The 17,668-nt window shown below is 34.9% G+C and overlaps 1 protein-coding gene across 1 annotated transcript; it reads left to right on the top strand.

Annotated features, from left to right (window-relative positions):
* The first annotated feature begins 306 nt into the window (after positions 1–306).
* LOC123317141 (pickpocket protein 28-like) lies at positions 307–13,688 on the top strand. The gene is made up of 10 exons (XM_044903529.1): positions 307–339; positions 4,507–4,718; positions 7,200–7,442; positions 7,530–7,638; positions 7,762–7,910; positions 8,677–8,881; positions 9,943–10,213; positions 10,300–10,359; positions 10,419–10,590; positions 13,363–13,688. Exons 1-10 carry the CDS (start codon positions 322–324, stop codon positions 13,589–13,591), a joined length of 1,668 nt encoding a protein of 555 aa, XP_044759464.1. The 5' UTR covers positions 307–321; the 3' UTR covers positions 13,592–13,688.
* The last annotated feature ends 3,980 nt before the right edge of the window (positions 13,689–17,668 follow it).

Consider the following 17,668-nt stretch of genomic DNA (forward strand, 5'->3'; position numbering starts at 1 on the left):
AAAATAGGCTCTTCCGTGTTTTCCTCCACATGAACGAAAATATACAGCAGGTCAACATTCCTGAGGGAATTCCATCCATAAAATTAATGAAGGATGAATTTACGTTGAAAGTTCACCCCATGTTCGTTATATGGGCTCGCCCATTTCTAGTGTGTTGATGATGCAGGATAAGCACCTCTCACTAATATTCTAGAGTAAAAACTTCAATCAATCAAGCTCATCTGGCGCCCTTAAATTCATACATTAATAATAGGGAAAAATCTGGAACCCAACTTCTAAGTGACAGTCATTGGTTCATTCTAGTCCTAGTCATTTGTGCAGATGGTGTTGAAGGAGAGGGTGAGTAAGAGAGAATAACTCAACAATTCTTCGAAAAAAAAAATTTGACAAATTATTTTTGTGTCCATTGGTCCTTTACGCAAAACAACACGAAAAAATTTATGGATATTTTTCTATTCTCCTTCAATCGTGAAAGCTTCGCTTATTCCCGGGCGAACTTTGAGCTCTGCTCCTTTTCAAGAATACTCAGTAACTGAAAGTGTAGATTTGAGACCTTTATTATTAGATTCTTCAGTTGATTGACAGGAAAAAGGTCAGGTTTATAGAACAAAAACCACTCCTTAAAACAATGCCGACTAGTTTCGATTTTATTCAAAAATCATCCTCAGGGCTAGTTTAAAATGCTCTGAGTCATGTAATCAAAAAAGTTGTTTTCCATCCGCCTTCTCTCGATGGTTTGTGAGGTGTATTTGTTTCAATTTTTTGATTACATGACTCAGACCATTTAAAACTAGCCCTGAGGATGATTTTTGAATAAAATCGAAACTAGTCGGCATTGTTTTAAGGAGTGGTTTTTGTTCTATAAACCTGACCTTTTTCCTGTCAATCAACTGAAGAATCTAATAATAAAGGTCTCAAATCTACACTTTCAGTTACTGAGTATTCTTGAAAAGGAGCAGAGCTCAAAGTTCGCCCGGGAATAAGCGAAGCTTTCACGATTGATAAACCGGACCTTTTTCCTGTAAATCAACTGAAGAATACTCAGTGTAACATTTCACTTCTAGAGTTCTTGGCTTCTGTCGAGCTGTTGCTTTATCTTTGTCTTTGTTTTTGCTCGAATTAAATTGTATCTATCTAGTTTCTTAACAAAATTGAATTTCTGCCTGTTACTTGCAGTCCAATCTCTGATTACGTGTGGTCAAACAAATCCAGCCACACAGGCCAGGGTAACTCACTTTACTAGACGATTTTTTTGTACACGTCAAATCTGCGAACAATGGTTTGGAGGATAATGTAGACATTTGATCGTTGTCACAAAAATAACTGTTTTATAATCCAATCCATCGCAGAGATCAATTGAGGAAGAAAGGGAGGAAGGTCTTAGCCTAGTTGCACACACACCGATTTTGGACGGCCGATTTTATATCGGTCGTCCAAATTCCAATAGTGAACCACGTGTGGGAACGGGACCTTGCACATACGCCGACCACTGATCGGTGACGGCAAAATGCCGGTGAGAAACCGTCCAATACCGGTAATATCGGGATGTAGTGGCGTACGTGACTAAGTACACGTTTGTACAAGCACCGATTGTTTACCATTGAACTCAAGAAGGAGTTCTTTCTTGAGTTCAATGTTTTTTACCGACCATTTCAGTCGACTTTAGTTGGCTGATCGTTAGGACGGTAAAAATCCGGTAAGTGTGCTAGCAACTGATACCGATAAAATATCGGCCGATTTTATTCCGGGCCGTCCAAAATCGGTGTGTGTGCAACTAGGCTCCTACTCCTGGATGCAAAATGCAGTAGGAGTTTCCACTCGTTCTACCACAAAAAAAGTCATCCTTGTCAGACGGTTTCGGAGTTATGGGCATCACTATGCAATTCAATAGAACCTCAGTCCATAGTTGAAGACTATCGATACGAAGAATTCTGTGAAATGTTGTGGGGATGGTATAACTACTTATTAAATAAGAAATTCTGAAAAAATACTTCTCAGAAACCATTCGCCAAATCCACGAACCTTCCAGATAACATTTTGTTGATAGTAGTATTGAACTAGTATTCAACTTGATTCAATAAATATTTCTTGAAATATTGGGAAAATAAAAGAAATTCTGAAAGCCAAGCAGCATTAAACGAGGTAGCATAGGTACAAAAACGAATTAGTTTGCGACGCAAAAAGTGCAGGAAATTCGGTGTAGCAGTGTAGTGAAAGAAAGAATCCGTCGATTGGTGTTCGTAAAAGTTCTCCACCATCAGCATCATCAGGGTCGAGCGACGGTTGCAAAAAAGGAAGAAAGTTCAAATTTTGTATTGTTTTCGTTTCTCTCGATTGGGATGAGGAAAAAGGTTGATACAGTCCAGAGTCCTGACATCTCCTCCAAATTTATTGATTATTCAATTTATTGTTGTGCGCTAAGTTGGGAAGTAGAATTTAACCCAAGATTTACTGTTGATGAGAAAATATTGTTTACCCTTCTGGGCTCCTTGCATGTGTGCTAAGAAATTGAAGATTTGGTATGTTGGTTGATGAGTTTGATTATTAATTTAATTCAGGAGTTTCATTCAAACTTTATTCCTAGAAAAATATGGAGTATAACATCAAGACCCATTTTCCCTTTCAAAGGGCAATCAATTTTTGTGCTTTAACATCTTTGAAATAATCACTCCTTGTCCAGTAAAAAGCCGCTTCTCCATTGATCAAGACACAAGGTGCATTAACATTCTGATAGTTTTCTGGTTTCTGAGAGAAAATTGAAAACTACTTTTCAGATGCCATCTAAGCAGGCTGCTCAAAATTTTTTTATGAAAGACCTAGACTACTTCTTGAAAAGAATAAGGTATCACATTATAAATTGTTCCCCAACCATTCCATTCCATATATACTGGGTGTATTTGAAGGTGGGGCTTTTATTTCAACAGAAGGTAGAACTGGTGAAAATGAAGCGTTTCACCAAAAATCACCTATACAAAACTTTCAAAATGACAATGTTGAAAAAAAATTGAAAATGATTACTGAAATAGATCCTTTTACGACACTAGACCGTTTGCTAGCTGAATTATCGCAAAGCAGTGGGAAAAAACTTATCTCCTGATTCGACCATGTGGTTTCGTCTAGGATATTGGCTCGTTCGGTATTTACGTGGTAATGAAAATGGAAACTTAGAATTGCCGAACTATTCTCATTATTTTTAAGTACGTAACACGATTTATGAAATGGCTCATTTCGATACCAACTGACAGAAGAGTCTTAAGACACAACTGTAAAAAATAGAATAATACTTCAAAATCTCACTAATAAAATTCGTCTTAATTATTCACGAATTTTTTCATAATGGGCATCACAATGCCCAACATTCCAACAATCGTCGTAAAAATGGTATGAAGTGGGGAAACATCATAGCACTTTTTCAACATAACTAACATGAGCACTTTCAATAAACTGCTTTTATTTTCTAACTTCTTTTTCACCCTAAATTTCACGATACAACAATTATGATTCTCTCAAAAGTGACCTGATGCATCTAATCCGATGAACTTGGTACTGAACCATTCATTGTCCAGCCATATGTTTATGTTTTATTTCGTTTCTGCGATGCCGGAATCACAGTCCCGTACTTGAAATTCAATGAAATTTTGTCGAACTTCTAGGGGTTGTATCTCAACCATCTTGGATATTTTATTTAGACAAATTGTGGTTAAACGACTCATTTTGATGAGTTCCACTTTCTGTCAAAAAAAACAAAGCCTCACCTTCAGAAACACCCTGTATTATAGATCCATAGAGATAGACTCTACACTTCCGATTATATTAAAATGAAAATTTTTACTTTGGAATCAGAAAATGAAAATTTATATGGAGATCAGCAATCTACTGGTATCATTATTCATATTTGTTTGAAACAAGAAAATAGATAATTGATATGAAAGAAGTACCTATAATTTGAATTTAATGGGATTTATTTGCTCCCTGTAAAAACACATCCCTTCATTTAAAATAAGAGAATATAACAATAAAATAATGTAAGATGAGAATTATTTAATAATAGTCTTTGCTCAAAATTGTGAGTATCCTGGAAACAATAAAAAATTGAATTGTGCTAAAAATACCCAATACATATCTTGAATTATAAATGAAAAAAAGTCCTAAGAAAATTGAATACTCAGATTCAAAAAATCAATTGCTCTCCTATTGAGAATTTATTCTTAGAATAGAACGATATTATTTCCTTCATCAGATAAAATATATCTGAACGAAGCTTATTCCAGTTTCAAGAACTTTTGTGTATATACGTGTTGATTCATAATAACCCCATACATATACAAACTCTTCCTGGCGGTATGTCTCGCCTAAATTGTCTATTTTTAAAGATAGGACAAAATTATGTTACCGTTACAATATTAGTTCGAAAAGCATCGAGGATAACTGTGGTCATGATATCGGTTTAGGAGGAAAAGGATTATTTTCCTGACAATTAATTTTTCGGTTCCCAACTTTTTCCAGCGTCTTAGTGAATGGCCCGCTATAGCTAACGGGTTGATTAACGCCATGACAGAAGTGGACAAAGTAGAAATAGGCCGGGAGGAAGAAGAAATCACAATCGAAAAAACGACGAAATGTAAAAATATCAAAACTTATCTGAAGGAGTACTGCGAGAATTCCAGTATCCAAGGATTGAATTATGTGGTAGCCGACGGGATATCCATATTAGAAAGGTTCGTTGAGTACATTCTGTTAGCATGCTTGCTTCTCTTTCTTATTTCTAGATTTTCATATTTTTTTTATTATTCTTCTTTTTTTTTATTTTCGAATCTTGAATATTTTCTGCGGTCACTATAAGATGATAATATTTTTATTTTTCCTTATTGAAGGCAAGGTTCACTCTCAACATATTATAGATTTGGAGGAAGCCTCGTTCAATAAATTTTTTTGGCCCTTCTGGAAAACTGACCTTGAATGCATGAAATTGAACTGATTAAAAGGAAACACTTAAATTTTTTAACCTGTTCCACCAAATTTTGCAAATTTTCACTTTTAACTTTTCAAATGCATTAGGTACATTGCACGAAAAATATTCAGAATTGAAAAAAGGAAAGTTAAAAGTCAGGCAAAAATTTTGCAACAATAATAGCATTCTTTTCTACCGAAATAAGTAGTTTTGAAATAAAAATTTAGATTAGACGAATTGCCAGGTGAAAAGTTAAAAGTTGCAAAATAGTATTTTGCAATGTTCAATGTTTCTTTCCTCAATATCTCGCCCTCTAATATGTAAACATTTCACTACTGTTATATGAGTTATAGAAATAAGGACCTTTATTATTATTATTATTATAATAAAAATGTGTACAAAGTTGAAAATCCGTCCTTTGAATTTGGCAAAATTTCTCTAACGATATGTTTTTCTCTCTCGTTTGTAGGTTAAAGAACATTATTTTTATTAAAACTGATATTTTCCAAAATAATAAATATTACAGAAACTGATATTTGAAAATATTGTTGGAATTTTTGTGCTGCAATTATCGCTTTTGTTTGTCGAACAACAAATTAAGTTTTCTAATTAAATTTGGTTCTTCTAAAACTAACCAGACTAATAGAGGAATAAAAACAGTTCTTTTTCTCATTTCCCAGATAATAATTGGGCTATCTCTTCGCATTAAGAAACAAGTAATCATTTAGAATAGCAGAAGTTTAAATCCATTTATTGATTATTCCTCATCAAATTACCCAATTTTCTACCCTTCCAGATCAAACGATTTGTAGCCACGAAGTGACGGTATACGATAATTAATTTTCACCACTTTTTTCAAATATCTACTGAGGATTATTTGATTACCTATAAAATCAGGACTAATTGAGCTTAATTTTGGCATTGATAAGTGTAATTCGAAGTCAAAATCGAATTTAAAGAATACAACTCGAAAATATCCTGATGCCTACTTTTTGAATTTCGTTCCAAATGTTTAAACCAAATGAGTTGAAGATTTTTTCAGTAAAGCGGTAAGGAAGCTTTTATCCATTTGTTTTTATTTTTCGGTAAACCTTCATCGATAAAATTTCTGATATAGTGAGTACCTAATCTTCATTTATATTAAACAATGTTTCAGTTTTAGAGCATGAAGCATGAAAAATAAAGTTACACAAAACCACTTCTGTCAGTATGAATTTAAAGGAGAATAGGTTAAAATTATTAGGGAACAGAATCACAAATATTACAGAATTTAGGATGTTTATTTTTACCTTCAATAATTACCCAACTCATTCCGTGTCTGGACTGAAGTGGATGATGAAAAATTTCGCATTCATTTCACTCACCTTATCTATATTTTCTATCATTTCACTTGGCAACACTCCCAAGTTAACAGAATCAAAGGAAAAATTTATAGCATTTCATTTTATTTTGACGTGAAACATAGGTGCATACATATTTTGTATTTAGTAATCGCCGACGATACCATAATATGTTTTCTGAATAAAAATATGTTGAAATATGTTAATCAACCAATTAGTATAATCGAAATAAACTTCTTGTCTTATGTTGTTATTTCCAGTGAATTTTTTCAGACTGTTAAGGCGGTTTATGAAATTTGTTTCAAAAATCTTTTGACATAACGATCCTCCTAGGATCAGGGCGGCTCTTGACAGTTTGGGGTGTTGAGGCACATTATGTAAAAAAATTATTATTATTGCAGCTGCTATAGGATTGCCTCCAAATAGTATTAAATAGTAGTACTTCTTTTACTCACACCACAGACTGATCTCAACTCTCGTGAATAAAATAGATGAGCCTGTATACTTCTTTGTGGAAGTAAGATAAATACACAGGGCCATCAGATTGTTTTATGATGGAGTGAAATTGTACCTGAATTGCTTCTGAATGCAAAGAAATTATGCCTGAAGAATAATAATGATGATGATGATGAGGACGAGCCGCCTCTGCCCCATCAACATTTTTGTAAAACTTTTCTGGAGTTTGTTTTGATACCAGAGAACTTATCTACAATACAACTACATTTGAAATCTAAGCAAAAATGAGATAAAATTTTAGGTGCCCCAGTTTTTTTGCCGATGAGTGCATTATTGTTTTCGTACATGCTAAGGAGTATCATGTTAAGTGATATGGGTAATTTCTGCTGCCAGTTTCAAACTCATCTCATAAACAGTTGACAGCGAAAAGACTTTATTTGGCAATATTACAGGATATGGTGGGTACTTGTACTTGGCGGCTGTATTGGAGGATGTATCTATATGATAACAGAGATTTACATCAAATGGGCAGAGAGTCCGGTATTGGTATCGCTGGCAACAAGAGACACCCCAATCACAGAAATTCCATTCCCTGCAATCACTGTTTGTCCAGAAGCTAAACTAAAGGAAACTTGCTTTAATTACACTAAAGTTTTAGAAGCCGTCCAATCAGGAAAAAACGTAACAGAAAATGAGTGAGTATCATCTTGAAACACTTCTTCAGATTTTTGTAATTAGCAATTTTAGTAGGCAAGTTATTATAATTATTTTTTTCATTTCAGACATTTGGGCTTCGATTATATGTCCCTCCTATGCAAAGCAGACAATCATAAAATCACTCCTGATAAGCCAGATACATTTGACCAGAAATTTTATGAATTTTTATACGAAGTAAGTATTAGCAGACATCGTTTCAGAAAACTTTTTTCGACTGAACTAATATTATAGCTATGAAATTGTCGGGTACAAATTGAAACTCCCCTCCAATTTTGAATCTTTTCATTTTTTTTGTAGTGTAGATCAGTAGAACTGAATATGAGCTATTGCAAATGGATGGATAGACCGATGGATTGTAGAAAATTGTTCAAGCCTCTGATGACTGATGAAGGAATCTGTTACAGTTTCAACAGTTTCGATATCAAGGATATACATACCGATATAGTGTGAGTTGGTCATTGGATTATTGTACGGTGGTAACCTACTCGAAGAAGTTATTCAGCGATAGGGTCATTATTTGGAAGATATTTTAATTTTCTTCGTGAAAATGATAATTTTTCTTTATTTTCACGTTAGCATGAATGTTGAACAATTTGGAAGAACTTACCGTTGAAGAGGAAAGAGGGAATTAGAAAGAAATGCTTCAAGAGTTCAACAGTTTCGAACATTTTGACAGAAAATGTTAATTTCACTTTAATGCTAAACCCATATTCGTTTGCGAAGATTTTCGGAGTTTTAATTTGAAAGTTGTTGTTTTCGCAGCAGAATTTTTCTCCACAACGAATAAAGTAGTAGAAAAGCTTTTTTGAATGTTAAAGATTTGCAAGTCGAACCACTTATCGATTGATTCTTTTCAGAACTTATTCCATTATTCTTTCAAGTTTCCAGGTTTTATTCTAACATAATAGATAAAGATTGCAGCATTAGTACAAATGAATTTGAAATAATTTCAAAACGGTCACTTCAACCCCCTCTATTGTTCAAGGCTATGCTATGAACTTACATAATAAAATTCTTAAGCGAGTCCGAGAAGTAATTCGACAAGGTTTTTTCTTTGACAAACCAAGGTCTCCCCACTATTTTCAAGCTGATGATCTACGGGAAAGGGTCAGATTGTTCATAATAAAACTCATCCAATATTTCGAAAACAATTTTTTTCATCAATTTTTGATATATTGTAATAAGATGAATATTGTTTCTCAATTTTTTCAGTCCTCGAAATTATTTCGATGAAGCTGATAAGATGGTCACATGGGACCCTGATGATGGATATCCGAAAACTGTGAATAATTCGGTCAAGGAATATCCCAGAAGAGCCCTACTGGCAGGTGCTGTGAACTCCCTCACTGCCGTATTTTTCACCAAAGCTGACGATATCCTTTACAACTGCAGGGATTTCGTTTACCAAGGGCTCAAGGTATACTGATAATTCTGCATTTTAAAAATACAGTTTTTGATATACAGTTACTGCACAGTTTCTGTATTGATAGTATGTACTGCATTTTGAAAATTCAGTTTTAAATACAGTGGCAGCACAGTTTCTGTATCGATAATTCTGCAAAAAAAGCAGTATTTGATATACAGTCAATGTACAGTTTCTGTATTGATAATTCATTACATAATGCATTTTGAAATTCATTCTTTGATATACAGTGACTGTATAGTTTCTGTATTAATATTTCTGCATTTCAAAAATGTAATATTTGAAATACAGGTACTGTATTGATTATACTTTGGATGAGTTAGCTCATGTTATTTGACTTCATTTTATAATGAAATAAAATTTTTTATCTCCCTCAATGTATAAACTTCAACTTACTCTTGTTGTTGTTAGATGAGTAATATCGTCTTTGAAGGTCAAGATGGAATAAAAAATGTTTTATTCTATTATATTGCTATTTATAGCTTCACGTTTAATGAATGCAGCTGCCACATTTTTAGGGTACCTCAAAATTGTACCTCACTCAATCATGTTAATTCTAGTTTTCGGAAAATAGCTTTGGAGGCAAGACAATGAAGAACTCGAAAAAAAGGAAGAAATTTAGTGGACATGCGAAATCAAACGTAAAAATTTTTCAGAGGGACTAACACCTCATGAAGTTTCAATCAATTGTTCGCGTATCTCTCAGTAGTCACTGTATTCAATCCATTAGATCAATATATCCTCTTCTTCAGCAATTTCCATGCCAATAGGTCACAATTGTTATTCAAGGATAGCTTTTTTAATCGTAGTCAGATATTGTCCTGCAGTGAGCTTACTTTAGTTGTGAATACACGGTTTTTATAAACGACTTTAACATCGCATTGGCTTTGAAACACTGTGTTCTATTTTTTTCCAAAGGATATCAGACTGAATATCATAGAACTTCAAAATTAAGACCCTCTGCGATGTTAAATAACAATCATTTATAAAGATCCGCCTAGACCTAATATTACGTTCATTTTATATTTTCTTCAACGCAAATCTTTATATTGCAGGTTTCTCTTCATATGCCATCCAGAATTCCAAGGCCCAGTCAAGTGTACTTCAACGTTGGTTTGGACAGAATAACATCAGGAGTGGTGCTACCCACTTTGATGTCCACTGCCAAATCAGTAGAGAGCACTCCTCCAGAAGTTCGTAATTGCTATTTCTCGAGGGAGAGAAAATTAGCCTACTACAAAATTTACTCACAAAACAACTGCAACATGGAGTGTACAACCAACTATACCAAGGCGGTTTGCGGTTGTGTTGCCTATTACATGCCAAGTAAGTCTCCAAGACATAAGAGTTTCTGGAAACAGCAAAAGACTTTGCGAAGAATTTTAACTAACTATATCATTTCCACCCAACAGGAGATGCTCAGACTCCCATTTGTGGACCAAAGAAGATGAAATGTTTGGAAAGATCATTATGTAAGTTATTCCAAAAAAACTACTCAGATTTTCTCTCTAAGAGAACATATTTTTTGCAGCTGCTCTCACAAAACCAAGAACTGAGATTGAGAAGAAAGCAGCAGCAGAAAAAGCGAAATGTTTCTGCGTACCAATTTGCGTAGACTTGAGCTACAACGTAGAAATATCAAGTGGGCCTTTTGAGAAACCGGATCAACTCAATACGGGGAAAACTCTGGCCGAGTTAGAAGGGTAAGAAGCTGCTGATTCATATTTCGTTTAATGAAACTATTCAATCACGCATTTAACTGGTCAAAAAAGATTCAATCTGATCTAATCTGTTGAATGGTGGTGCGAGAAGAGCGAATATTGTTGAAATATTAACTGATGAAACTCAAGGTTATTGACAACAAGCGTTCGCAGGCTAGGGCTACATCCCCTTCAAAGAACTATCAGTGACACCTCCTCCAAATGATGTTAGAATTTCTTGGAATTTACTTGAGATCTCTCAATTAAGTCTACAGGAAACAGGAAACACACTCAAAATAAATTTATTTGAATCATCAGAGGGAACTGAAAAACACTTTCCCTCTACTTGATTTGTTTGGTGATCCACCTTACTCTAGTGGAGCTAAAATGTACACTCTCGTCTACAACTTTCTCTTCGGAAAATTCAAATTTATCTTGATTTTTTTTATGAGAGTTGAACAACAGAATAACCCTCTCGAGAAACACTCCTGGACTTACTCAGTCAAGGAAATTCGTGATGATTTCACCGACCTAAACCATAAAACTGCTTAAGCTGAGCTTCGGGTGATGGTGGAACTGCTGACATGGCACTGCGATGCCAGTACAAATATCATTTGTAACGTTTGGGAGAGTCAGGAGATTTGTAGGCTCAGTGGATCAGAAGCATAAATAGCTGAGCATATGGTATGCCAGTGTCCAGAGCTGACTGGCCTAAGAACCATTCATATGGGGAAACCGCGGTACTAGATACTCACGAGGTAACGGCCAAGGGCCCTAAGGATGTTGTCGGTTTTATCAACGCCATTGACGACCTCCTTGGGTTCCTATGAATGAGCAGGGTAGAGAAGAAAAAATCTACTTGTTCGCAGTTCCCCAAAGGCTAGTCGAGCCACAACGACCCTGGTTCAAATAATAATAATAATATGAGATGGTTTTCTCTTCTTTTGTAAATTGGAAGAAGTTAACAACAGCAATTTGATGTCTGTCTCTATAAACAGGAATCAGAAATTAATGCGTTAATGCCATTAGCTTCTAAATACTACTTATAATTACGGAAAATCTAAATAAAAAAAACTGTCAAAGAAAAGTCATAAAAATGAAACATGTTCACTTAGATTCTCGTCTAAGGAAAAGTGAGTTTCAATTTTACATCTCCCCTCCTCAAGAATAAAATTTTCAGAAGGTACAATTTTACTTATATGAAAATATTGCGGTTGAGATTTTACCCATTCATGGCGTTTAGATTTTATTCAACACCAAGCTTTGTTACCTAGACAGTATAGTTGATGCAGATAAGAAAAATTTGACACTCTAGCGAATTTGAGTGAAAAATTCTTAAATTATTCACAAATTGAAATCGAATCAGTCAGTGAAATGCTTGATTGGAAGGTTGAATCAGTTTTATTGATAAAATTTTCCCTTGCATGGTTTGTTATAAAGTTGTTTTTGTATAAGATGCTTTGAACTAACATCAATAATATTTAATTGTGGTGAAATCTGGAACAAATTAGGAAAAGCGTAAGGTAGGTCGATTTCCCCAATAGAAATGAGAAATGAAGTATCTTTTATCAGAAATGGACCTCCATCAGTAGGCTTCTTCACCTTTCTATCAAAAACTTCAAAGGTTTGAAGTATAATAAGATTATAGCTTGAAAGATCGTTATAATAGAAATGCTAGGAACTCTTCTTGAAATTTCCTAGATTAGATTTGAGATCGTGGTTTGACCTTAAGCAATGATTTCTTTGATAAATTCAGTGAGATCTTTCAGCTTTCTTCGTCCTAGAATGTTATTCTTATAACTTTTATATTCATTGACTACTTTCTTTGCCTAGGACGATATCATCTCACAAGAGCATCAAATTCGAGCAATTTTTAAGAGATGTCTCTTTAGTACGTAGCTATTTTAGTATCCTGTCACGTAGGTTGCCAAATTCAACTGAATCTGTTTCATTCTGCCAGTTGTAATTGGTATGCAAATTGTCCGTAGTTTCAATTCAAGGAGTCCTTCGAGGACTCAAACTCAGAAAGAGGTACAGGCATTACGTTATGTGGACCAAAACTAAGGATCTCTGTGTTCCTTGGAGCGGACTGTTCCCTCTATCTTCTAGATATAGACGCAAACTGTGCACTTGAGCTCAAGGAACCATTAGAGTTTTTTGACATGGGACTGGCTTCTAATACCATACCACCGTACCATACAGCACTTGGCTATAGAGGCAATGGTGTAAGTCTATGGGTACCAGGGCTTTATTATGGTCCTATAGGAAAATACAAAGCCGACGAATTTGTGAAAAAAAGCATCAAGATAAGCACCTGCTGGACCTCAATCATTTTGGGGGCTTGGGAAAACCCTACATAAGGCACCAGTCCTACAATAGGAAGTTAATGAATGAAAGATTCGATTTGCTCAATACCAAAAATCTCAGGGTAATGGTGGGATACTCTCAATAATATTCTTTGTTCCCCATGTCTAACTTAGCAGAGGAATAGCCAAATAGCGAATGGGGCTTTGTAAATCGAAAAAGGATACAGCGGACCACATAATATGCCGGCATCTAGAACTTGCTGGCTAGTCAACGGAGTAACAACCAAGGCTCCTTTTAGAACGTCGTCAGTTTATCAGTACCATTGACGGATTGAATAAGTTGTGTAGTCGACAACAAATACTTTCGGATACCCCCAATTTGAAATATCTGCGAAAATTTCACAATATGGCAATCCATTATAAAAATTCACTTTCACTGCTTCAGTAAACAATATTCAATGATTTTCAGATACCACGCCTCTGCTGTTAAGGTTTACTTCAAAAATCCGTTCTTCCTGCCGAATCAGAGGAACGAACTGTATGGACCAACAGATTTCATATCTAACTTCGGCGGTATCTTGGGTCTCTTCACTGGCTTCTCACTCTTCTCTATTGCTGAGCTCTTCTATTTCGCAACGATCAGATTGGTGGAAAACCGAAGAAAGTACGGTCACTGGGGTGGTCCGAAAAAAGACTAAATTATTGTCTTTTCGAGAGGATTTATTGAAAGAATTTTGATTGTAGTAAGACGATACATTCCTTATAGAATTAAATAAATAAATAAATTATCCATTGCGCTGTTTATCTTTTTACAAAACGATACCATTCAAAAAGGGTCTGAAAAAATATCTAACGAATTTCATCATCATCAAATATTTGGAATAAGGTCTGCCCATTCTACAGACCTCAACTTGTGTTGAGAGATTTCCTAATAACCAAGATCCAAAAAAGGAACCTATGTGATCGACAGATGACGATCACGTGAACCCCATCTGCCAATGAGATTGTTGCTCTCTTAGTTCTTAGGAACTCTGCATGAACCCACAATTGATTCGAATTTTTTTTATGAACTACTTACTTACAACATAGGTACTGCAAATTCTTTCAATCAAATTAATATAAAAATATTAATTCCTTATGTTTAATTGAATTCCAAAAAAAAATATGCATCAAGCAAGTTAAATTGAACGATTGTGGTTTCTATTTTTATTTTCAAAGTAGAAACTTAATTTCTTTTGAAGAAATAGCTATAAGAGAAACTTCAACATCAGGTAGGTATATTGAATGTTGATTGCGAAGTAATGTTTCAAAACCTAAATGCAGTCGTAGAAATGATGAATTTCAATAGCAAAGGGCGAATTGATAGGTAAGAAACTATTACTAACATAACCCATATATAGGATGTCCCAGCAGAAATAAGGCACAAAATATCCTTTCAAAAACTTTGAGAAATTTTTTTATAATATGTAGGCACCATATCTTCATCTCCTAAGCATCAGGGGAAATTCATTCGAGAATATTGGTAATATGGTTGGAGTTACACATCCATTCAAAGGTCTTTTCAATATGCGTGCATATACTGTGTAGTACAACGAAAATTTAACACCTTGATCTTCCGGCTTCATAATTAAAATGTAAAAAATCGCTCAAACCCGTCAATTTCTAATTAGAGGGGAACAACTTTTTCGCTCTTTGCATCCGCGTAACTGCAATCCCTCAACGGAGGTGAGCCCAACCCCTGCATATTGAAGATCTTATCGAGTACTATCAGATCCTGAAATTTCGCTTCAAAATTTCCATCTGAATGATGATTAAAATAGTACTTACTTTTGTGATTAGTTTATTGAATGCTGGAAATGGGCACTATTCACTTTCATGCAGTAATATAAGTTTTCCTGAAAACGTTCACATACATTACCTAAGATTCGTGGTGCAATTTGACGGCATTCGTTATCTAAAGCTACATTCACAATCAATTCACGGGCCGAAGTGCACTTCGGCACGGAAGCTTAGCAGATGGCGTTCTCCGTTACCATTCACAATGAAATTCAAGACAAAATTTCTTGCAAGTTGCAAACTATCACTTCGGCAAGGAATTTCGTGCCGGCTATAGATGATGCTGATGCTTATGTTTTGATCAGTTACATTTTTGATTCATTTGAGTATTTGGTTCCAAGATTATTGCGAATGGTAAATTTCGTGCTGAAGTGCACTTCGTCCCGCGAATTGATTTGAATGCAGCTTAATGATCGGAGTTCGCAAATCATCCAGTGACACTAGGCTGGGTAGCGTAAATCTTGGACTTTTGGTGAAAATAGAAAAAGTACAGTAGAGCCAGATAAGGTGATCTAGGTGGCAACTCAGAACTCTTTTCCAATCCAAGTCCTGTTCTTCCAATCCAAGCGTGAGGAAAATTTTCTTCTGAGAACTGACACACCGGTTGAACAAAATGAAGTGGTACGCTATCTTGTTGGAGAATGATCCTTCGTCTTCTGCATTCTCCAATACTCGCACGAGGGCTGGATAAATAACGTTCTCCATAGATCGAAATAACTTGGGCTAGTGAGATTACTGGGTATAAAAAAAGGCCGATTTCATAAATACACACCCAAACATTAAGTTTTTGGGGAAGATGAGTATGCACCTCACAAAATATTCTTTGATTTTCATCTGACCAATACCGACAGTTACCTATGACGGTTTACAATACCGTTGAGGGAAAATGAACACTCGTCCGAAAAACAGATATCGAACATGTAGTTTTGATTACCGTTAAATCATTCCTCTCCTGAACTAATCGTATTTTATAAGGATGTAACTAATGTTGATTGAGGATTCCCACAATTGTTGTGCTTGAAACACCAGATACATCGAACAATTTTTTAATACTAAAGGTTGGATCTATTGCTACATGTCTTATTACAGACACGTCCCTCGCTTCGTCTCTTTCATGCAACCTCTTTTTGTTTCCGACTGAACCAGTAAGGATGTTGTTCACGCAGAGTCGTTATTTGTAATAAATAATTTCATTATTTTCACCTTTATGATATTCTGAATACCCATGCATGACTGAATTATCGATTGGAAACAAGTTGACGTGTATACTTCAATCAAGCGTTGATTCCCCGATCAATCCTTATGAAACCGGGCTTAGTCTTATATAGAATACAAATTTATTGTTCATTTCTCAATGAAAAAATTCAATATCACTGCCATAAGGGAAAAAAAGTTCCTGAAAAAAATATTTTGATCTCGTGTGTGGATTCTACGTAAAAAAGTGCCTGCAGAAGATTTGCGTTTCAGTTCTGTAACTTCAAAGACAAAAAAGTTATAAATTTTTCGAAATCGTCGAAATCTCATTTTTTGCTTATAACTCAAAAACGAAGGATCGCAGGGGACTACGGTTTTCACAATTCTTTGTTTCTCTGAAAAAAAACTTGGAAATGTGTCATCCGTTTTCTTTTAGCTGCTATAGTTCTCGAGATCCCCTCAGTAGACAACGAATTTTGACCATCCTGTACATAAACTTATTATGTAGTATGAGTACAAGAATGCACTTTGGCTTGAGGTAACTTTAGTTTCATAAAGTATCAGTTCTTCATATTGCTTGCAATTTAAATTACAACAATTTTTTTTTTCTATTCCAGATTCCACGGACATGCCCTCCAAGTTTTTTTCAAGGGTCCTTATTTATTGCCATACATAAGACATACACTTCATGGACCTACCAAATATTTTGCTCAGGCGGCATCCCTGATGGGATTGTTTATAGGCTTTTCTTTTGTTGCCCTTGGTGAAATAATATATTTTCTTGTCATAAAAATATTTCAGAACTGAATGAAACTGGCTGTAATGTGAGAAATATGGATGAAATTGGTAGGTTACCTGGATTATAAGAGTTGAAGAAAACTTAACGAAAGTACTTGCTTGTATCACTTCTCATCCTAAAAAGTAATTCGACGAAAAATGTACTGCCACCCTGTCGAAATGGAAAAAATTAATTACAATTTTTGTTCCCTAATTCAGTTGTTAGTTGCATATAAAATGCAGTGACTTATAAGCCATTAGACCAACCCAAGCGATAGAATGTCGGCAATTTTTCAGCAAATTATAGAATAAAATATTTTAAAAATGATAAAGAACGAAGTTTTTTTCCATTAACTTATTTGCGCCATTAAAATATAGTACTTCTGAATTATTTACACAATAACAAAGTACTTTATTCAAGCAGTTAGGTACTTCTACTAACCTCTAAAGCGAATCAAAGAGAAACCCTTGAATTTTAGGGAATGTGTAGGAAAAACATAGTTTGATTCTTAGACACTAGAGAAGTGTTATTTGTGTGCGGAGTTATTTTCCAAATAAGTGCGAAAAGTGGTACTTACTCGAACGAAACATCCGAACTCCGCTTCGCATCTTTCGGGCAATCAGGTGAAAATAAAAAAAAAAGTTAGAAATTGTACCTGAAACATTTAATTCAAAAAACTATTAATGTTCACAAAAATAATTATCTTGTAAAAATGGTGGAGAATTTATTGAATACCAGTGGAATCCTTCTAAATGAATATTGCGAGAAATTAATAGTCTCCATACAATTTGATTTGGAAAACCAGTAAAATAGATGTTTATATCTATAAGAACGCTTTTCCATCAGTTACAAAGTGTATAGTGTGCACATCAGTTACTTCAGGAGTGGTTTTTTGTGAAAATATCCAGGGTAAGCGATTTATGAGTCATCATGCCACTCACACGAGAACCACAGGCAGAGATTAAAA

Source organism: Coccinella septempunctata, chromosome 7 (genome assembly GCF_907165205.1).
Source record: "Coccinella septempunctata chromosome 7, icCocSept1.1, whole genome shotgun sequence".
Taxonomy (NCBI): Eukaryota; Metazoa; Arthropoda; class Insecta; order Coleoptera; family Coccinellidae; genus Coccinella; species Coccinella septempunctata.